The following is a 24,605-nucleotide window of genomic DNA, read 5'->3' on the forward strand; positions in this document are numbered from 1 at the left end:
CAATAGCTGAATGAATAAACAAACTTGTGGTGTACCCATACAACAGACCACTATACAGCAATAAAAAGAAATGAGTTATCACATCAGAAAAAGACATAGAGTTTCCCTGACTCTGGTCTTCACAATGACCAAAAAAGTAAAAATAAACAAGTGGGACTACATCAAGCTAGAAAGCTTCTACACAGTAAAGGAAACCATCAACAAAATGAAAAGACAATATGGAAAATGAGAAAATATTTTCAAGTCATGTATCTGATAAAGGGTTAATACTGCAAATGTACAAAGAACTCATATAGCTCAACAGGAGGAAAATACTCAATCCAATTAAAAATAGGTAAAAGACATGAACAGACGTTTCTCCAAAGAAGACATAAGAAGGGCCAACATGTATGTGAAAAGATGCTCCATGATTATCAGGAAAATGCAAATCAAATCACAATGAGATATCAACTCATACCTGTCAGAATGGTTATTATCAAAAAGACAACAAGTAACAAACATTGAGAAGGATGTGAAGAGAGCCCTGTGCACTGTTGGTGGGAATGAAAATTGGTGCAGCCACTACAGAAAACAGTATAGAGGATGCTCAAAAAATTAAAAATACAACTATCGTATGACCCAGCAATTCCACATGTAGGTATTAATCCAAAGAAAACAACATCAATAACTCAAAAAGATGCCTGCACCACCATGCTCACTGCAACATTATTTACAATAGTCAACATATGGAAATAACTAGGTGTCCGTCAATAAATGAATAAAGAAATTTTGGTATGTATTTTTGTATGTATATGTGTACACACAAACACACATGATGGACTATTACTCAGCACAAAAAAGAATAAAATCTTCACATCTTTACAACATGGATGCAACTTGAGGAAATTATGCTAGTGAAATAAGTCAGAGATACACAAATACTGGATGAGCTTACTTATACGTGGAATCTAAAAACTATCAAAACAAAACAACAAATAATGAGCTCATTAAATCAGAGAATAGTCTGGTGGTAGTTGCCAAGGTGGCAATACATGTGAAAGAGATAAAGATGCTCAAAAGAAACAAATTTGAATTTATAAACTACATAAATCATAGGTTGTAGTGCCTGTCATCCTATCTGTTGTTAATAATATTATATTGCAAATTTGAAAGTTGCTATGAGTGTAATCTTAAAAGTTCTAATCATAAGAAAATTTTGTAACTATGTATGGTACAGATTTTAACTGGACTTTTTATGGTGATCATTTCACAATACATACAAATACCTAACCATTATGTTGTATACCTGAAAGTAATACATATGTCAACTATACTCAATTTTTTAAAAAGTTAGGGAAGAATCTTAAATGTATATTTCTAAGTCAAAGATGCCAGTTTGAAAGCCAACATAATGTACGATACCAACTATTGACAAAAGACATTCTGGAAAAGCAAAAAGTACAGGGCCAAGATCAGTAGCTGCCAGGGTTCAGATAAAGTAAGGGAGGGATACATAAGTGGGGCACAAGGGACTTTCAGGGTGGTATAACCATTCTATATGATAATAAGGTAGATAACATGCATTTATCAAACCAATAGAACTGTACAATTCAAGGAGCAAACGCTAACAAAACTGTAGTATGTATTTCTTTTATATCATTATTGTTAACAAAATAATGTATCAATATTGGTTCATTAATTGCAGCAAATGTACTACTCTAGTACAAGATGTCAATAATGAGGTCCACTTGAGGGGAGGTGTGCTTTCTGCCCAATTTTTCTGCTATAGAAAAAGAAAAGTCTATTCAATAAGCAAGCATCAGTCTTAAAGGATGCATTAGACTATCTGAACTTAAAAAACATCTACAGGACATCCAATCCATAAAAGCAGAAATACCTTATTTTCAAGTGTATATGGAAGGTTCTCCAGGACAGATTATATTCTAGGTCACAAAACAAGTCTCAACAAATGTGAGATAGAAATTACTTCAAGCATTTTCCAATCATTATGGTATGAAACTAGAAATCAGCTACAGAAAGAAAAATGGGAAAAACATAAACATGTGGAGACTAAACAGCACATTACTAAAAAACCAATGAATCAATGAAGAAATCACAGAGAAAAATCAGAAAATACCCTAGACAAATGAAGTGGAAACACAACATTCCAAAATCTTTGAGGTGCAGCAACAGCAGTTCTAGGAGGCAAGTTTATGGCAATACAGGCCTACCTCAAGAAATAAGAAAAACCTCAAACAAACTAAACTATAATCTAAAACAATTAGAAAAAGAAGAACAAACAAATCCCAAAGTATCCTGCACTAAAGGTGGATTCTTTACCACTGAGCCACCAGGGAAGCCCATGACCATAACTAACATCATATTCGATGGTGAAAGCTAAAAGCGTTTCTGCTAAAATCAGGAACAAGACAAAGGATGCCCACTCCCAATCACTTCTATTTAACACAGTATTGGAAGTCCTGGCCACAGCATTCAGACAAGAAAAAGAAATAAGATGCATCCAAATTGAAAAGGAAGAAGTAAAACTGTCATTATTAGTAGATGACATGACTCTACATGTAGGAAAACCCTGAATCTCCACTGACAAGCTATTAGAATAAATGACTTTAGTAAAGTTGCAGGATATGACATTAATGTACAGAAATCTGTTGATTTTCTATAAACTAATAATGAACTACCAGAGAGAAAAAGCAGTAAATCAATCTTCTTTAAAACAGCATCAAAAACAATAAATAGCTAGGATTAACTTAACAAGGAGGTAAAAGACTCTAAAAACCATGAAACACTGATGAACGAAATTGAAGATGATATTGAAGAAATGAATTGAAGAAACTGAAGAAATGAATCAGAAGAAGCAATATGGATAAATACTGTACTACCCAAAGCAATCTACAGATTTAATGCCATTCCTATCAAAATAACCATGATATTTTTCACCAAATTAGAACAACCCTAAAACTTATATGGAACCACAAAAAACTCTGACTTGCCAAACCATTCTTAAGAAAAATGAACAAACTTGGAGTGCTAGCTTCAGACTATACTACAAAGCTACAGTCATAAAAACAGCATAGTACTACACTGCTACAAAGCCTTTGACTGTGTGGATCACAATACACTGTGGAAAATTCTGAAAGAAATGGGAATACCAGACCACCTGACCTGCCTCTTAAGAAACCTATATGCAGGTCAGGAAGCAACAGTCAGAACTGGACATGGAACAACAGACTGGTTCCAAATAGGAAAAGGAGTATGTCAAGGCTGTATATTGTCACCCTACTTATTTAACTTACATGCAGAGTACATCATGAGAAACGCAGGCCTGGAAGAAGCACAAGCTGGAATCAAGATTGCCAGGAGAAATATCAATAACGTCAGATATTCAGATGACACCACCCTTATGGCAGAAAGTGAAGAGGAGCTAAAAAGCCTCTTGATGAAAGTGAAAGAAGAGAGTGAAAAAGTTGGCTTAAAGCTCAACATCCAGAAAATGAAGATCATGACATATGGTCCCATCACTTCATGGCAAATAGATGGGGAAACAGTGGAAACAATGGCTGATTTTATTTTGGGGGGGCTCTAAAATCACTGCAGATGGTGACTGCAGCCATGAAATTAAAAGACGCTTACTCCCTAGAAGGAAAGTTATGACCAACCTAGACAGCATATTGAAAAGCAGAGATATTATTTTGCCCACAAAGGTCCATCTAGTCAAGGCTATGGAGAAGGCAATGGCACCCCACTCCAGTCCTCTTGCCTGGAAAATCCCATGGACGGAGGAGCCTGGTAGGCTGCAGTCCATGGGGTTGCTAAGACTCGGCCATGAATGAGCAACTTCACTTTCACTTCACTTTCATGCATTGGAGAAGGAAATGGCAACCCACTCCAGTGTTCTTGCCTGGAGAATCCCAGGGACGGGGGAGCCTGGCGGGCTGCCGTCTATGGGGTCGCACAGAGTCGGACACGACTGAAGCGACTTAGTGGCAGCAGCAGCAGTCAAGGCTCTGGTTTTTCCTGTGGTCATGTACGGATGTGAGAGCTGGACTGGGAAGAAGGCTGAGCGCCGAAGAATTGATGCTTTTGAACCCTGGTGTTGGAGAAGACTCTTGAGAGTCCCTTGGACTGCAAGGAGATCCCACCAGTCCATTCGAAAGGAGATCAGCCCTGGGTGTTCTTTGGAAGAACTGATGCTAAAGCTGAAGCTCCAGTACTTTGGCTACCTCGTGCAAAGAGTTGACTCATTGGAAAAGACTCTGATGCTGGGAGAGATTGGGGGCAGGAGGAGAAGGGGACGACAGAGGATGAGATGGCTGGATGGCATCACCGACTTGATGGACATGAGTTTGAGGTAAATCTGGGAGTTGGTGATGGACAGGGAGGCCTGGTGTGCTGAGATTCATGGGGTCGCAAGGAGTCAGACTGAGTGACTGAACTGAACTGACACTGCTATATTTAAAATGGATACCCAACAAGGACCTATTGCACAGCACGTGGAACTCTGCTCAATGTTATGTGGCATCCTGGATGGAAGGGAAGTTTGGGGGAGACTGGACACATGTATATGTATGGCTGAATCCCTTTGCTGTTCACCTGAAACGTTAATTGGCTATACCCCAAGACAAAATTAAAATTTAAAAAATAAAAATAGCATAGTACTGGCACAAAAAAAGACACACAGATCAACACAGAATAGAGAGCCCAGAAATAAACCCATACACTTACATCAATTAACCTATGACAAAGGAAGCAAGAATATACAAAGGACAAAAGACAGTCTCTTCAATAAGTAGTGCTGGATAACTGGACAGCTACATTTATTTTATAAAATAAAATTAGAATATTTTTTCACACCACTTACGAAAAGAAAATGGATTAAAGACCTAAATGTTAGACTGGAAAGTATAAGATATCAAGAAAACATAGAGAACACTCTTTAACACAAACTGTACCAATATTTTTTTGGATCTGTCTTCTAAGCCAAAAAAAAAAAATCAAAAATATATAAATGGCATCTAATTAAACTTAAAAGATTTTGTACAGCAAAGAAAACCATCAACAAAGCAAAGAAACAACCTACAAAATGGGAGAAAACATTTGCAAATTATATGATCAGTAAGGGATTAATATCAAAATATATAAAGAGCTCAAACAATTCAGTATCAAAAAAACAAACAACCGAATTTAAAAATGGGCAGAACACATGAACATGCTTCCAAAGAAGACACACAGATGGCCTCGAGCCACAGGAAGATGCTCAACATCACTAATCATCAGGAAAATGCAAAGCAAAACCATAATGTGATATCACCTTCACACCTTTCGTGATGGCTATCATCAAAAAGTCTACAAATAACAATGTCAGGAAGGACATGGAAGGGAATCCTCATAAATTACTGGTGGGAATGTAAACTGGTATAGCCACTATGGAAACAGTATGGAAATCTCTCAAAAAATTAAGCTCAGAACTAATGTATTATCCAGCTATCCCAATTCTGGTTATTCAGCCAAAGAATATGAAAACAGTAACTGAAAAAGATACGGACCCCTATGTTCATCATGACATTATTTACAAGAGCCAAGATATTGGCTCAACCCAAATGTTCATCAACAGAAGAATGGACAAAGAATATGTAGGGCACGTGTGCATGTGCATGCATGGATGGACACATGTGATGTGGAAGCACACACACACACACACACACACACACACACACACACACACACAGGACATCATTCAGCCACTAAAAAGAATGAAATTCTGCCATTTACAACAACATGGATGGGCCTTAGAGAGTACTATGCTTAGTGAGAAGAGTTAGACAGAGAAAGACAAAACTCTTGAATATGACAAAAAAAACAGACTCACAGATAAGGAGAACAAACTAGTGGTTAGCACTGAGGAGAGGGAAGGGGAGGGGCAAGATAAGAATAGAGGATTGAGAGGTAGCAATAGAAACCACTATGCATAAAATAAATACGGTACAAGGATGCATCATACAGTACAGAGAAACACGGTCATTATTTTAATGATTTTAGATAGAATATAGGGAATTCCCCGGCAGTCCAGTGGTTAGGACTTTCACTTTCACTGTCAAAGGTGTGGTTCCAATCCATGTTTTAGGAACTGGGATCCCACAAGTTGTATGGTGCAGTCAGAAAACAAAAAAAGAGTATAATCTACTAAAATACTGAATCACTATGGTGTACATTTGAAACTAATGTAATATTGTAAACCAACTATACTTTAACTTAAGAAACAGGTTATTAATTTCTTAAAGTGGGTATATCCAGGGAGCTGAATTAGGGACTTCGGATTTGTAAAAGTAGGTAGAAGATTGCCATCTTTAAACATATAAATATTACTTTGTTTAAAACAAAAATAGTACCAGGCCTCTCCTTCTCATCTAAAAATGTGTTTTATTTTCAATTTCAAATTTGAAAAATTATTTTAATTCTTTAAAATATTTTCCACTTAAAAATATGCTATAAAAACAAAGATATCAAATATTATTATACAGTTCATTTATATACCTTTATAGACAAAATTACTCATAATTACTGTGGAACAGTAATTCAAATTAAAAGTATGGCATTAAATACTAACTGTAGTTTGCTATTTTATACATTAACATATAAATTATATAAACTTGTTATATAAATTTATGTAAAACATAAAATTTTGTAATTACATTCAGAAATGTTCATTATACATGAATCACTTTCATAAATATACATTTATGTAAAACATAACATTTTATAATTACATTTAGAAATGTTCTGTATACATTAAATATCTATAATCCCCACTGTGTAGAGGGAAGTATCTTTCTAGAGCTATATTAAAAATAATCTAGATCAGTTTTCAATATGCCATTTTGATGTTATACACGTCATCAAGCTATCTGCTTTAAACTATATGTGATGATCATTTCGTGTAAAAGAATTAGTACTATTGGAAATGAATAAAAAAGAACAGTAATTGCAAAACACAATCCCTAGTATAGCCCATTAAGTGGTACTGTAATAAGCAGCATTCCAATCAAACTAAGATGACTTCCAGAAAACACACTTTCAGCACAGCACATTACAAAATGTTTAATGGCATATTTTTCCCACAAAGTGACCTTGGCTAATCAAGTATGTTTAATAATAACTTTACAGAGATAAATCAGTGCTAGCACAAACCTTATCATTTCCTTTTCTTTCTTTTTTAAACACAGAAGTTCACACAAGATTTCAGAGCTGTAAGGAAATAAAATCTATGCAATCCCTTCCTTTCACAGCAGAGGAAACAGAAGCCCAGAGCTGTTGCATACTCATTCCACTGTTCTTTCCATTCTTCCTCTCCTACATTCCTCTTCTGTGGTCTGTCTATTCAAATCACCATCTATCCAAACATAGTAAAAATCCATCAATTTTGCGCTATACTGTTAAAGTCAATTAATGTGGAAAAAGTAGTGAGTAAACTGGAGTGGTGTATCCCTCCTCACTCTATGAGCTGGCACCTACATTGTTCTTTTCTTAATTTGTAGTCCAAGACCTAATAGTGAAGTAAAACCTAAAATCCTGCTATCTTTGCTATACTCTCCCATCCACTGATAGCACCAATCACTTAGCATTTTTGTCTTCCTTTCAAATTCCTAGTCCTTTACCACTGTCCAAAACTAGTGTTCACCCAAAGACAATGACAGATTTCTAGTAAGCAATCCAAATACTGATAAATTTTGCTACTATGTCCAGTGTGGTAAAAAGAGCAAGGGGCTTTGGAACTGAATAAATTTGTGTTAAAATCCATGCACTCTCACTTATAAACTCTTTCTCAGGCACTTTTCTCCTCTTTAACTGTATCTCAGAGAACTGTGTTTAGTTTAGACCAGATAAGCCTAGTATATAGTAGAAGTGTTTTAAAAAAATGCTATTCTCATCTTGCACACTGTCCTAAACAAATATACAGTATCTACATTGTGAGTATCAGTTCAAGAACTTTTAAAGGCTATTTTCATGTCTATTTCAGTAGACAGAACAGTCATTAACCAGCTAAAATCTCGTAAATAACAACCAGTCACATCACTGATGGTGATGGATAAAGTGTGATAAAACCTTGTGAGTGACCAAATAGAAGATAAAAAAACTTTTTTCTTTTAGAAATTCTTTTCCACTTTCAAAAAACTCTTTCCTGTACTCTTAAACTCATTAGCTTCCTTTAGGCCTTTCAAGTCAAATAATCAAATAAAAAGGGGTCAAAATATTTATGGCAAATGGAACATAACAGAGGATGAATAACCATGATCTACTAGATTCAGTGTTTTCCACAGGAAATAAATATAGGTATATAATAACAATGATCACTTGAACTTAGAGGGCTAAGTTCATTAGATTAACAACAATCATTAGAACTTTTCAAGGAAGGAATTCTCTGTACTCTTTTTTTTATTGGTCTCACTGCACAGCTCGCAGGATCTTAGTTTCCTAACCAGGGACTGAACCTGGGGGCACAGTAGTGAAAACCCCAAGTCCTAACCACTGGACCAGCAGGAAACTCTCTTCTGTATTCTTTCTATTCTGTAATTTATTACTTATCATACAGGAGAAGTAAAAGATTATGCTGCTATATGGAACAATTATATGAATTAATATTGCATGAAATCATAAAATAAAACCCATCTGCTAAGCATTTTAGAGCATGACATAGTTTTCCAATTAACAATGAAGACAAGAATGGAATCCAGGTGTTTTGATGTTCACTGTAACAATATAGAAATAAACTGCAATATTTTAATATCTTCCTAAATTCAATATAATTATACTCTTCTTAAAGACAATATATCAAGATAAATGTAACAATATCTGTAATTCTACTCATCAAGAGCTGAATATATGCCCTAAGTGGAAGTGAAAGTGAAGTCACTCAGTCATGTCCAACTCTTAGCGACCCCATGGACTGCAGCCCACCAGACTCCTCCGTCCATGGGATTCTCCAGGCAAGAACACTGCAGTGGGGTGCCATTTCCTTTTCCAATGCATGAAAGTGAAAAGTGAAAGTGAAGTCGCTCAGTCGTGCCCGACTGCAGCCCACCAGGCTCCTCCGTCCATGGGATTTTCCAGGCAAGAATACTGGAGTGGGGTGCCACTAAGCATTGCTAAATAATTTCCCACAGTTTTCTATTAACTCCTTCTATATTCAAGTATCTTTTTATCACAGCCTATTCTGTTTCAGACTCAAACTGAAGAAAGTAGGGAAAACCGCTAGACCATTCAGGTATGACCTAAATCAAATCCCTTATGATTATACAGTGGAAGTGAGAAATAGATTTAAGGGCCTAGATCTGATAGATAGAGTGCCTGATGAACTATGGAATGAGGTTTGTGACATTGTACAGGAGACAGGGATCAAGACCATCCCCATGGAAAAGAAATGCAAACAAGCAAAATGGCTGTCTGGGGAGGCGTTACAAATAGCTGTGAAAAGAAGAAAGGCAAAAAGCAAAGGAGAAAAGGAAAGATATAAGCATCTGAATGCAGAGTTCCAAAGAATAGTAAGGAGAGATAAGAAAGCCTTCTTCAGTGATCAATGCAAAGAAATAGAGGAAAACAACAGAATGGGAAAGACTAGAGATCTCTTCAAAAAAATTAGAGATACCAAGGGAACATTTCATGCAAAGATGGGCTCGACAAAGGACAGAAATGGTCTGGACCTAACAGAAGCAGAAGATATTAAGAAGAGGTGGTAAGAATATACAGAAGAACTATACAAAAAAGATCTTCACGACCCGGATAATCACGATGGTGTGATCACTCATCTAGAGCCAGACATCTTGGAATGTGAAGTCAAGTGGGCCTTAGAAAGCATCACTACGAACAAAGCTAGTGGAGGTGATGGAATTCCAGTTGAGCTGTTTCAAATCCTGAAAGATGATGCTGTGAAAGGGCTGCACACAATATGCCAGCAAATTTGGAAAACTCAGCAGTGTCCACAGGACTGGAAAAGGTCCGCATTCATTCCAATCCCAAAGAAAGGCAATGCAAAAGAATGCTCAAACTACTGCACTATTGCACTCATCTCACACGCTAGCAGAGTAATGCTCAAAATTCTCCAAGCCAGGCTTCAGCAATACATGAACCGTGAACTTCCTGATGTTCAAGCTGGTTTTAGAAAAGGCAGAGGAACCAGAGATCAAATTGCCAACATCGGCTGGATCATGGAAAAAGCAAGAGAGTTCCAGAAAAACATTTACTTCTGCTTTATTGACTATGCCAAAGCCTTTGACTGTGTGGATCACAATAAACTGTGGAAAATTCTGAGAGAGATGGGAACACCAGACCACCTGACCTGCCTCTTGAGAAACCTATATGCAGGTCAGGAAGCAACAGTTAGAAATGGACATGGAACAGACTGGTTCCAATAGGAAAAGGAGTACGTCAAGGCTGTATATTGTCACCCTGCTTATTTAACTTCTATGCAGAGTACATCATGAGAAATGCTGGGCTGGAAGAAACACAAGCTGGAATCAAGATTGCCGGGAGAAATATCAATCACCTCAGATATGCAGATGACACCACCCTTATGGCAGAAAGTGAAGAGGAGCTAAAAAGCCTCTTGATGAAAGTGAAAGAGGAGAGTGAAAAAGTTGGCTTAAAGCTCAACATTCAGAAAACGAAGATCATGGCATCCAGTCCCATCACTTCGTGGGAAATAGATGGGGAGACAGTGGAAACAGTGTCAGACTTTACTTTTTTGGGCTCCAAAATCACTGCAGATGGTGACTGAAGCCATGAAATTAAAAGACGCTTACTCCTTGGAAGAAAAGTTATGACCAACCTAGATAGCATATTCAAAAGCAGAGACATTACTTTGCCGACTAAGGTCTGGCTAGTCAAGGCTATGGTTTTTCCAGTGGTCATGTTATGGATGTGAGAGTTGGACTGTGAAGAAGGCTGAGCGCCAAAGAATTGATGCTTTTGAACTGTGGTGTTGGAGAAGACTCTTGAGAGTCCCTTGGACTGCAAGGAGATCCAACCAGTCCCTTCTGAAGGAGATCAACCCTGGGATTTCTTTGGAAGGAATGATGCTAAAGCTGAAACTCCAGTACTTTGGCCACCTCATGCAAAGAGTTGACTCATTGGAAAAGACTCTGATGCTGGGAGGGATTGGGGGCAGGAGGAGAAGGGGACGACCGAGGATGAGATGGCTGGACAGCATCACTGACTCAATGGACGTGAGTCTGAATGAACTCCGGGAGCTGGTGATAGATAGGGAGACCTGGCGTGCTGTGATTCATGGGGTCTCAAAGAGTCGGACACGACTGGGCGACTGAACTGAACTGAACTGAACTGATTCTTCTGTAAAATGATTTCCCTTTTCCTATTGCTAATTCTCCACCTGTGCTCTGCTGTGATCCCATTCTCTTCACATACTTTAGAATTTTGATCCATAAGTTATATCCACTTTCTTATCTCCTTCTCCAAATAGTCATTTTATCTTTTAGCAAGGGGCAGAAGAGGGGGTACGGTATTCTCACAGGGCAGCATGCAGGATGGAACCCAAGACCCCTGCAGCAGAAACATAGAGGAGTCTTAACCACTGGACCACCAGAGAAGGCCCAAATGGTTGCTTTTTATATTACAATTTTCCTGACTCCTTCCATTCTTGGGAAAATTAAGCTCCCCTATCTTACTGTTTCTAAGGCATTTTGTTTATACTGCTATTATAAATGAGGAGACATGCTAGGAGAAGCAGTTATGACAGAAGGAAAGAGTCCTAGCTTTTCCTCCAAAGGTGGCTCTACCACTTTCAAGCTGTGTGACCTTGGATATATTCCCTGACCTCTCTGAGACTCTAATTCTTGATCTGTCAAGTAGGAAAAAATTAACCACCCATTCTATAAGATGAGAATGATTATAAAACACACATAACTGACTCTTAAAATACTGTTTTATAAATTGTATGGGATGGTCCAATTTTCTACTCAGATCAGCAGGTCCCCCCCCCCTTTTTTTTTTTAGGAATTTTGCAAAACTACAGGAAATCCAGATATTCCTCACTCACTGAAATCAATCCTTCTGATTATAAACTCTATGGGGTCATACATTCTATCTCCAAATCTCCAGCACTTAGCCCAGAAACTTTCATACAGTAGATGCTTAATATATGCTTGTTACAGTAAGGAAAACTTATTGCCTATAGATATTAAGTTTTAAAAAGTATTGGAAATTACTGGATAGTAGAAATATTAAAATGGTACAAAATAAATTTTTTTCGACAGTAAACACTATTTTACAAAATCACATTGCTTAGGGTATTTTTCCAGCTATCTTCCAAGTATCATTTGATTAATTTACTGTCTAGAAAAACTATCCCCACATTTATAAGCCCCTGTCTTCTGAGACGCTCAAGGATTTTTACAGACATTATCTCAACAATCCTCAGAATATCCCTGAGGAAAATGGAGATAGAAAGAAAAAAAGATGGAATATGAATCCATAATCCATATGAATTATAAATTCTACAAATTCCACTCAGCAAAAATTCCATGTAATTTTTCAGCTTATATGCATTTTTATGCCACCATTTTCTTTCTGAATCCACCTGTTACCTATTTAGTCATTACATCTGAATATGCTGGCCTGGAACAAAAGCATTTTTATTATTTGCTTAAGAAAGCAAAATTTTCACAAAGTGTTACACACAGGAAGCAAAACATAGAACAGAAACAAAAATAATGATGCCTCTAATCCCCTAACAGAAAACTAACTGTTCAGGCTACTGACCACAGGTTTCCTTCAGATTGCAAAATACTGAGGAATTAGACACATTATTTTCTTCAAATTTTAATAATCAGAGACTAACAGACCAGTCACAATTTTAACAACTTTCTGCTCCCCATTATTTGGTTCATTTGTTCTATGACTTTATAGTAACCCTTGTTGAATGTCTACCCAAGAACCATTCTTCCCCTTTTTGCTTGCCATTGTACTAGATATTCTGGAATTTTCTGTACACATATTTTTGTCTTTCCCCCCCATATAACTATGACTCGAAAAAGAGTTGAAGGCTATTGATCCTTGTGACGTTATAAGGATAATTGATATTCCTTAGTTCTCTCAAAATTCTGTTAGCTAGTAACACATCAATATACTAGGTTTTTTTTAAGTGAGAACTATAAACAAGGAGGAAATAGGATTTTGTAGTTTTTAATATGCTTTTCATTATCTGAGCTTTCTGGAGCTAATGCTGCCATATTGGCTCAGCCCCAGGGGGTGAATCACGATTGGTCTTCGCCAATCCTGGCAATTCTGTTCCCTGTTGTCAGTCATTGGTCTAAATTGGACCTGTGGTCTAGAAGTGGCCAATAAATTGAAAGAAGTTGCTAGGGTTTCTTTCCTTCCTGATGAGAGGGTGGCAAGAGAAATAAGCTTTTTTGCCACTGACCAGCTTCTCTGTACTTAGGAAGTCATCAGGTTGGACTTCATGCTTAAAGCTGTGCCACAGTATATTGAGACCATAAAGGGAAGACCAAGAGAACTTCAGTAACCCTGAGTCTACACCCAGACACAGCAGAGTCTCTATTTTCAGGCTTCTTGTTATGTGAAATAAATGTTATTTTTGTTTGAGTCACTGAGAGCCAGATAGTCTGTCCCTTGAAGTTGACGGCAATCTAATTAATTCAGACAGACCAGTAAATCAGGCAAGAAGAGAAACAGAGGTCATTTACTGAGCACTTACTACTACATGTAATTTCATTTAATCTTCAGAGCAGCCCAATGAAAGTTATCTTTTGGTTTGTTTTCTTATGATAAATTTGGCACATGGCACTAGTGGTAAAGAACCTCTGCCAGTACAGGAGATGCAAGAGACAGGGGTTCGATCCCTGGGTCGGGAAGACCCCCTGGAGAAGGAAATGGCAACACACTCCAGTATTCTTGCCTGGAGAATCCCCTGAAAGAGGAGACTGGCAGGCTACAGTCCACAGGGTTGCATAGAGCCAGACACAACGGAAGCAACTTAGCATGCACGCAAAGCTTAATAAAGTTATATAGATAATAGTAATAAAGCTGAAGTTCAAATCCAGACCTGACACAAAACCTTACATTCCTTTAAAAAATACAAAATCCTATTTCCTCCTTGTTTATAGTTCTTGCTTAAAGAAATATTAGTATATTGATTTGTCACTAGCTAACAGAATTTTGGGAGAACTAAGGAATATCAATTATCCTTATTACATTGTCACAAGGATCAACAGCTTTCAAGTCTTTTGAGTCAAAGTTATATGGGGGCAAAAGACAAAAATATGTGTACAGAAAGTTTCAGAATGTCTAGTACAATGGCACAAATTCTATAGTAAAAACTGGGATGGATTCTAAGTATAATTACTCAAGAATTAAAAAATATAAAGTCAATTATAAACATTTCTTAAATTTCTTAAAATCTTATTCAGAAGAATAATTTTCTCATTTCAAGCTATTCCATTAAGCAAGTATCAATATAGAAATCAAAGTTACCACTTCTGCAGTTCTCATCTCTTCATGAAAATTGATCTGGCTTAAATCTTCACAACAAGAAAATTATATAAACACTAAGAATCAGCGAGGGCATTTTTCATTTGGAAATTTACTAGAACTGTATATTCAAAAGCTATTTGTAATCTCATCTCAGCCTTAAGCATGCTCCCTTATATTACCTTTATTAAGTTTTAATTGAGCGTTGTAAAATGCACATGCCAGATTCCCGACACACACAACTTACCTTCCCACATGCTCTGCAATGATGCCTCCTTTTGGTGAATGTAAACCTGGCTTCACATTTCATGCAGTTTGGAGCCTGAGAATCTGGTACCCACACTGGAGCCACTTCACCCAGAGTGGTAAATGGCTTTCGAGCAGAAATTCCAAACTGACCAGCTCTGAGATCATTATCTGGGCTTTCTGGAGCTAATGCAAGGCACGGTCTACTGGATATCCCAGATTCATAACTTTCTAAATGGTCCCCATTTGTATCAGCAATAGAGATGTTTCCCGAAGAGGCATTGCATACATTGGTTGCTGAGTTTTCCCCTAATTTTGCTTTCCCAAGAACATCATTTTTGTTTTTAGTCGTATTTCCACTGTTCGCAGGAAGGTCATTTTGTAAATGGTCTGATAATGGCTTTGGAATTTGAAGTTTAAGATTAGAAGGTTGCTTGGGTCTTGCACCACCAAAAGGAACACTGATAGACTGCAGGTTTGCTACTATCTTGGGGGAAGATTGCCCAAGCACTGATGGAACCTGGCTACAGAAATTGTGTAAATAGTTTTTCTTCGTTAGGTCACCAGTGCTGTTTAAAAGTAGTCCACTACCTTCTGTGGCTTCATTTCCTCTCTGTTCATAAATATTTGAGTAGCATTCTGACTTGCTCTCCTCTATTTCCTTTTCTTCTGTTACTGAATCTTCTTTGGAGGGTAAAGTCTTTGGAACAAAACAAACAACTGGGCTCTGCATTCCATAGGAATCACAACAGTTAGATAGTGAATTTGCTGCTGGTGTATCTATAACAGTGGAGAAATCACATCCTTCACTTTCATTCATGCAAGTTCCTTTTAAATCTAGACCTGCTTCTGCTGTTCTATCACACGCTCCACTATCATCACACGTGTCTTCAGGCTGATTCATCTGCAGGAACTTCTCATTTTCTTTTTTTACTTGGCTGTCATTCATCTTGTTTGGTTTAGTCAATTTCCAGTTAGTCATCTCCTGAGATTCAGAGAAATGCTCTGTCATATTAAGAAGTTCTTTAGTGCCAAGAATTTCTTCATGTTTACAACCTTCCTTGTCATCAGCTTTAACCTCACTGGGCACAAGACAATCTGAAACCTGTTCAGAGTTATCATCCCTGCCAGACGCATTAGGCTTGTCAGTTTTGAGAAGTAAAGGTAAAGCAGACTGGGTGGATTCTTCAGTTGTCCTCTCCTCTGCTGACTCTTTTTTCATCAAAATCTCCTCACTCAAGTGAGAAAAGGAGTTTGGACTCCCCAGGTCTGTCCTAGGAGAGCTGGTTTTGCCGGTGAGAACCTCATCTGGGGTAGCATCCTCTTGCTTTACAGCAGGACCTTCCTCTGTTTGCTGGGATGAGATTACTGAATCTAGTGTTAAGCTTGTAATCACAGACATGGAGGGGTCTCTGTCTATATTTTCATCATCCTGTAACTGTGAAGGGGAACAAACACTGGCTAGATTATCAGAAGTAGTACATATATACTTATCAGAATCCCCCTCTGCATTTGGTCTATTCAACGGATCCATTTGTTTCTCTGAGTTCATATCTTTTTCAGTGGACCCATTTATATTAAAACTAAACTGATTAGTTTGTCTGTTTTCATTATCCAGTGAACAGCTAAAAGCATTCTTGAGGGACTGACTATTATAATTATTACAATCCTGCAAATCGCTTTGTAATGTCCTTTTATCACAGTTATGCATGACAGCTACAACAAGAACGTTCTTCTCATCTGGCAGACAAGCTAGGTTTCCACATTTCTTCTCTCCCACTTCGACAGTACTGCATTGATCATCTCGATTACAGTTCCTCTTAATTAACTGGTCTTCTGTAACCGCATTTTCATCAATCCACATTGTGTTGATCTCTGGATTCAGACTACAGTCTTGTCCATTAGCACAGTGGTCCTCTCCTTCTGTGTTAGGAGGAGCTGAATGAGCCAGAGGGAAGACTTTCAGTTGTGGCTGTGACTCAGAAACTGTAGGTTCATTCACACTGGTCAGTGCAGAGTTAAGTGACAGCTGACGAGAAGGAGGATCTAGAATCTTATTCCACTTTGTATCCAATAAAATAGGAGAAACGGTTTCATCTGAAAAAATAAATAATTACAATAAGTTTGTTGGTAACACTGATAAGGCTAGGACTCTTATTGAAATACACTTGCAAATGTTCTCTGAAAGTAAAATCTACCTAGGATATGTGAAAACAGAATATTCCTAGGATATGAAGTTTCTGATTTTTAGCTAAGGATAAGAGAAAACATTTAAGACAGTTCCCTGAATTATATATCACCAAATGGTAATATCTCAGAACATTTCAAACAACGAAAGAATTCTACCTTGATCTAGTTAACATAATTAAAGTGACTGGCAGGCTGTCCTTTGAGCTGAGCAGGGGAGTGCAGTAATCGGGTAGGCCTTGGATAGGCTAAGCACAGTATGGGGTAGGGGCTAATCTAAAGTGAAAAACAAATTAGAACAGTGATGAGGATATAGTAATTGAGTGGAAAGGAAACAAAGGAATTTTCTATGGAGACAGAAAGTTCTATAATCTACATCATGACTAAGATGTGGGTTATACGGATATATCTCTTGGCCAAAACTGTACATTTAAGATCTATACAATTAATGTATAAATTTTACCTTTAAAAATCTGTAAAAAAAAAACCAACAATGAAGCAGGGAGTAAGGAATAAATGAAGATATATAAATGAAAAATGGCAGCATGTCAATCACTACTGAAGCTGTGTAATGAATACACAGGAATTTATTATACTATTCTATTTACTTTTGTATATATTTGAAATTTGTCTGCAACAAGTATAAAAGTTTCCTACAGTATGTGAAATTCTGCTTATAACCATGTTACAATACATTATTTCTTAGGTTCATAATTATACTGAGGAAATTTGGCAGAAATTCTGCATTTGCCATATTAAATCAATGTTTTTATACTCTATCAATAATCAAAATTTCATTTAATGTTTATTTTTTAATAGATCATAACTATGATAGCTACTTTCCCAAGTTATAGTGCTATGTGTATGTCTAATTAGAGAAGAAACAAAGCACTTTGCAATTACTGCCTTTCCTGCTTTCTTCCTAGAGTAAATCTGATAATCACAGCCCTGAAATTTCATAGATACAATCTGCTCTCAGGGAAGCCCCTTCCTCTAGTAGCAACATTAATTTTTAAGGTTTCCTTAGTACTTTGTTCATTTCTCTATCAAAGCATTTATTACACTGAAATACAATGATTTACCTGACATTTTCAGGCAGAAACCACTTCTTCCCATCAGTGTTAGTCCTAGCTTTGCAGAGCACTTGATATGTAATAGGTACACAATAAAAACATTCTGATAAATATGCAGTAGATACACAATAAAAACATGCTAAGTGATACCACAGTAAAAGCATTGAGGTTGAGGAATATGAGAGTAAATGATAGCTCTGGACTCCAAAAAGTACATAATCTAGCTGGAAAAATAAGAAATAGATACAGCAAACATGAATATCTAACTAGCAGTATATGATAGATTAAGTATTTGAAAACTACTATGTAGTAGTAGAAAATAAATTTAGTATAAAGATATTTCACAGGCTGATGCGGCAAACTTGAATTCATGGAAGCAGGAGGATATGTGCTGGGCTTCAAAGACAATTTTACATAAACTTGGAAACAGGACATATATAAAAGAGAAAAAAGGAAAAGTACAGCCCCAAGCACAAGAATCTGAAAGAGCAATTAAGTAAGTCAGCTTGAGGTGAAAAAAGAATTAGTGTAAGAATGTAGTGAAAAGAAGCTAGAAAGGTCAGATTGCAAAAGCCATAAAAAAATTCAGATTGCATGGAGAATGGGGTTAATATACTCTGACTGCTAAATGTTAAATCCTGAGTTCCCCAAATTTGGGCTAGCAGAGACTTGAGATTGGTAACATGTACTTCCTTTAAGAGATTAAGAGATGGCAAGAACACACAGAAGAACAATACAAAAAAGATCATAATGATCAGAATAATCATGATGGTGGGGGGTCACTCATCTAGAGCCAGACATCCTGGAGTGTGAAGTCAAATGGGTCTTAGGAAGTATAACTATGAGCAAAGCTAGTGAGGTGATGGAATTCAACAGAGCTATTTAAAATCCTAAAAGATGATGCTATGAAAGTGCTGCACTCAATATGTCAGCAAACTGCTTGGAAAACTCAGCAGTGGCCACAGGACTGGAAAAGGTCAGTTTTCATTCCAATCCCAAAGAACAGCAATTCCAAAGAATGTTCAAACTACCGTACAATTGCACTCATTTCACATACTAGAAATAGAGAGGTAATGCTCAAAATCCTTTAAGGTAGGCTTCAGCAGTACGTGACTCAAGAAATTCCAGATGCACAGCTGTAGCAGAGTTCAAATTGCCAACATCCACTGGATCACAGAGAAAGCAAGGGAGTTCCAAAGAAACATCTACTTTACAACAAACTGTAGAAAATTCTTAAAGAGATGGGAATACCAGACCACCTTACCTGCCTCCTGAGATATCTGGATGCGGGTCAAGAAGCAGCAGTTAATTCAGATACAAAACAATGGACTGGCTCAAAATCGGGAAAGGAGTACATTGTACAAGTCTGTACGTTGTCAAGTCTGTGCATTGTCACACTGCTTATTTAACGTCTATGCAGAGCACTTCATGCAAAAGGCCAGGCTGAATGAATCACAAGCTGGAATCAAGATTCCTAGGAGAAATATCAATAACCTCAGATATGCAGATGATATCACTCTAATGACAAGAAAGTTAAGAGGAACTAAAGAGCCTCTCGATAAGGGTGAAAGAGAAGAGTGAAAAAGCTGCCTTAAAACTCAACATTCAAAAAACTAAGATCATGGCATCCAGTCCCATCATTTTATGGCAAATAGATGGGGGAAAAAATAGAAACAGGGGCAGATTTTATTTTCTTGGGTTCTAAAATCACTGCAGCCACGGTGCAGTGCAGCCACAAAAAGACACTTGTTCCTTGGAAGAAAAGCTATGACAAACCTAGACAGTGTTTAAAACCTAAAAAGCAGAGATATAACTTTGCCGACAAAGGTACAGATAGTCAGAGCTATGGTTTTTCCAGCAGTCATGTATGGATGTGAAAGTTGGACCATAAAGAAGGCTGATCACTGAAGAACTGATGCTTTTGAATTGTGATGCTGGAGAAGACACTTGAAAGTCCCTTGGACAGCAAGGAGATAAATAAAACCAGTCAATCCTAAAGGAAATCAACCTTGAATATTCACTGACACCAAAGCTGAAGCTCCAATACTTTGGCTACCTCATGCAAAGAGCCAACTCACTGGAAACTTCCAGAGCCAACTCCCACCCTGATGCTGGGAAAGACTGAGGGCAAGTGGAGAATGGGGTGACAGAGGATGAGATGGTTGGATGGCATCACCAACATAATGGACATGAATTTGAGGAAACTTCGGGAGACAGTAAAGCCTGGCATGCTACAGTCCATGGGGTCACAAAGAGTCGGACACGACTGAATGACTAAACAACAACAACTGAGATTTTTTAAAAACAGTTCAAAACAGGACTTCCCTGGTGGTATAGTAGATGGGAGTCTGCTTGCCAATGCAGGGAGCATGAATTCAATTCCTCACATGCATAGAGCCTGTGCTCCTCAACAAGAGAAGCCACCGCAGTGAAGAGTAGCCTCTGTTTGCTGCAACTAAAGAAAGCCCACACACAGCAATGAAGACACAGAGCAACCAAAAAGTAAAAAAAGGAAAAAGTTCAAAACAAATGATCAGCAGAGTTGCAAAAAATCTGGCTTCTGAAATCATTCTCCTTTTAAAGGAGTTATTTTTGGTAAGCAAACACTATATTTCAACGAGAGCGACAATTTTTACTGACCCAACAGGAATATTTTGCAAATCAACTATGTAGAAAATATTCTACTAGAACCTACAGAAGTTGCAAAGAGACCGAGGTAAAGAACTATAATTTTATTAATGAGAGTCAGCGGTATTCTAGAGACAGTATTCACATGATTAAGAGCAACATTTGTGTGGGTGACAAAAAACTGTGATACAAGCAGGGAAGAAACCAGAGAAGAGAGTGAGAAGATACTTGTATAAATGATCCAAACTGAAAGGACAATACACTTTCACTTGATATTTATAAAGCCCAACTACATACATCTAATAAAATCCCAAAATAATAGGTTTCAAATTTACATGAATCAGGAGTTAGCCTAGGTTATGCGTTAGCTTAGTATCTGGCACATAGTTAGGGCTAAAAAAGTGTTAGTTCTTCCTCTTAAATATTAATATATAGTACTATCATCAATAAAGCGTTGGACCCAACTTTCTCTGTTTTACTACTGCATCCTCTTATAATCCCACATTTTCTATATCATAAATACATTCAAACAGTGTCACCAAACTAAATTCTCACCTTCGTTTTGTTCAAATTCATCTAACACCTTGTCCAGGTTGTAAGCTTCTGCTTGGAAGTAATTCTCCATCGGTGAGAAAACACCACTCAAGAGACTTATTTAAATCTAGAAAAAAGATCAAATTTTATTATACTCCCAATTATTAAAATATAATATATAAATATTACAACTGATAAAACAGATATACAAAGGAGCATAACAGACTACTATGAATAAGTATATTCTAATAAATTGGACAACTCAGAATAAATGAATAAAGTCCTAGCCACATACATCCTACAACACTAAATCATAAAAAATAGAAAATATGAACAAACCAATTACTAATAAAGTGATTGACAAGATCACTATTTAAAAAGCACCCCATAATATACTCTGTGATGCCAAACTATAATACAAAGATACAGTAATTATAACAGCACAGTAGTCACACAAAAACAGACACACAGATCAATGGAACAGAACACAGAACTCAGAAAAAACCCACACTTGTATGGACAATTAACCTATAACAAAGGGAATGGGGGAAAGACAGCTCTTCAATAATGGTGTTGGGAAAACTCGACAGCTACATCCAAAAGAATCAAACTGGACTACTTTCTCATACCATATATAAAAATAAACTCAAAATAGATAAAAATACTTGAATATAAGACCTGAAACCATAAAACTAAAAGAAAATACAGGTAATATACTCTTTGACATCAGCCTTAACAATATTCCTTTGGATATGGCTCTTTAGCCAAGAGAAACGAAAGTGAAAATAAACAAATGGAACTACATCAAACTAAAAAGACTTTGCCCAGCAAAAGAAACTATCAACAAAACAAAAAGGCTGCCTATTGAACGGGAGAAGATCTTGCAAATGATATATCCACCAAGGGGTAAATATCCAAAATATACAAAGAACTCATATAACTCAACATCAAAAAAATAAACAACCACATTTAAAAGTAGGCAGAGGATCTGAAAAGATATTTTTCCAAAGAAGACATAAGATGGCCAACAGGTACATGAAAAAATGCTCAACATCACCAATCATCAGGGAAATGCAAATCAAAACCACAAAGATATCATCACACCTGTCAGAATGGCTATTATCAAAAAAGAAAACAAATGATAAGTGTTGGTGAGAATGTGGAGAAGAGCGAATCCTTGTGTACTATTGGCGAAAACGCAAACTGATACAGACACTACAGAAAGTATGGAAGCTCCTTAAGGAATTAAAAGTATAACCACCATATAATCCAGTAATTTCATTGCTGGGTATACATCCAAAGAAAATAAAATTGCTAGCTGGAAGAGAGTCTGCACCTCCATGTTCACTGCAGCATTAGTTACAATAGCTAAGCCACAGAAACAATCAGATCAACATATTTACAATGCATCTACTGTACGCAGGGTACTGGGATCAACTGAAGTCTCAGATACGATCCCTAACATCAAGAATTTTATCATTTACTTAATGATAAACAATGCTAAATGAGAAAATTTAAGTAGTAATCAAAATGATTTTCATAACACAGCTCAAGAAACTAAATGATTAATCTGTCAAAATTAACAAGTATTACAGAGTAAGTACTTGTTCAAGAAATGGATCAGCTCATCAGTTTGGATGGTCAAGGAAGGCATTTATGGATCTGAGCTGGGTCTGGAAGGATGGATAAAATTCTAATAGTCTTCTACATGGGAAGATGCACAAGTGAAATTTCAAACAGGGAGAGACATACTAGGAATGGGCAATTATTGAGGAATCAGTGAAATTGGAACAAGGATTTATTTACATGGATGACAGCAGGACACAGCTGTCGTGACAGGCATTATATTATGGAAGCCCTGGAATGTAAATTTGAGAAAGGTATTGTTTATACTTTAAACAATAGTAAGAATTACAGCATAATGGACAAGAAGATAAACTCTAGGACTAGACCGTCCAACTTCTAATCCTAGTTTCTAATTCACTTACTAATTACTTGACCTTAGGGAAGTTATTCAATTTGTGCCTGCGTGCATGCTCAGTTGTTCGTGCAGTTGCGTCAGACTGTTTTTGATCCCATAGACTGTGGCCCGCCAGCCTCCACTATCCATGGAATTTCCAAGGCAAGAGTACTGGGGTGGGCTGCCATTTCCTTCTCCAGGGGGTCTGTCCGGACCAAGGACTGAAACCACATCTGCGTCTCCTGCAGTAGCAGGCCAAATCTTCACCACTGAGCTGCCTGGGAAGTCCAGTACTCAAATTACCTGTGACTTAATTTTCATCTGCAAAACTGAGTAGTAACAGTATATACCCAAAGATTAAATAAATTAACACAGATAACACATTTAAAATGCTGTGTCGCACGTGATAAATGCTTCATCAGTAATTAAGTTTTTAAGCCTTGGAGTTGATCTTTTTATTATAAAATAAATAATCTAGCAACAGTGATTACACAGGCTAATTTTACAGTCCTATCCTCCCTTCCACTAATATTTACTGAGCACCTATTACGTGCAGACACTATGCTTTGTGCTGGAACACTACTTGATATACATTTCTTCAATGTCTCATGCTCCTTTTCTCTTTGAGACTTTTTATCTGTCTCCAATATACACACTCCTTGCCAAAATAGTGGGCCCAAAAGTTTTTTCAGTTTTTTCCCCTAAGATGGCTCTAGTAGCACTTAGTTGTCTTTAACTTCATTTAAAACAATTTTGTTAAATTGTACTGTGACAGCTGTCATATCAGAGTGTACTTTTAAAAAAAATCAAAATTGGTGAATTTTTGTATAGACATTCTAACATTGAAGATGGAAGGAAAAAAGTAACATTTTTGGCATACTATGCTTTATTATTTCAAGAAAGATAAAAACACAACTGAAACGCAAAAAAAGATTTGTGTAGTATATGGAGAAGGCGCTATGCCTGATCAATCATATCAGAAGTGGTCGGTGACGTTCCGGGCTGGAGGTTTCTCGCTGGATGGTGCTCCACGGTCGGGCAGATCAGTTGAAGTTGATGTCAATCAAAATAAGGCATTAACTGAGAACAATAAATGTTAATACCACACAGGAGATAAATCAACATATTCAAAATATCCAAATAAAGCCTTGAAAATTATTTGCACCAGCTTGGTAATGTTAGTCACTCTAATGTTCGGGTTCCACATAAGGTAAATGAAAACTTTCTTCACTGTACTTCTGTGTGTGATTCTCTACTCAAAACATAAAACGTTATGGTTTTAAAACAAATTGTGATGGGTGATGAAAAGTTAATACTGTACAATAATATGGAATGGAAGAGATCGTGGGGCAAGAGAAATGAACCACTAACCACACCAAAGATGGTTTTCATCCAAAGAAAGTGATATCGTGTATATAGTGGGATTGGAAGGGAATCTTCTACTCCTTCCGGAAAATCAAACAATAAATTCCAACAAGTAC

The 24,605-nt window shown here is 37.1% G+C and overlaps 1 protein-coding gene across 3 annotated transcripts in view; it reads right to left on the minus strand.

Moving 5' to 3' along the window:
• The window catches only part of ZFYVE9 (zinc finger FYVE-type containing 9), a 182,539-nt gene that overhangs the window by 76,967 nt on the left and 80,967 nt on the right, over positions 1 to 24,605 (minus strand). For all 3 annotated transcript variants that reach the window (XM_040231136.1, XM_040231135.1, XM_040231134.1), the window contains exons 3-4: positions 21,186 to 21,291; positions 14,744 to 16,839 (exon numbers count right to left, since the gene is read on the minus strand). In XM_040231136.1, the coding sequence (XP_040087070.1) occupies positions 14,744 to 16,839; positions 21,186 to 21,255 (2,166 nt within the window). In that variant the 5' untranslated portion in view covers positions 21,256 to 21,291. The remainder of the gene's footprint in view (positions 1 to 14,743; positions 16,840 to 21,185; positions 21,292 to 24,605) is intronic.

This window comes from Oryx dammah, unplaced genomic scaffold (genome assembly GCF_014754425.2).
Source record: "Oryx dammah isolate SB20612 unplaced genomic scaffold, SCBI_Odam_1.1 HiC_scaffold_28, whole genome shotgun sequence".
In the NCBI taxonomy this organism is placed as follows: Eukaryota; Metazoa; Chordata; class Mammalia; order Artiodactyla; family Bovidae; genus Oryx; species Oryx dammah.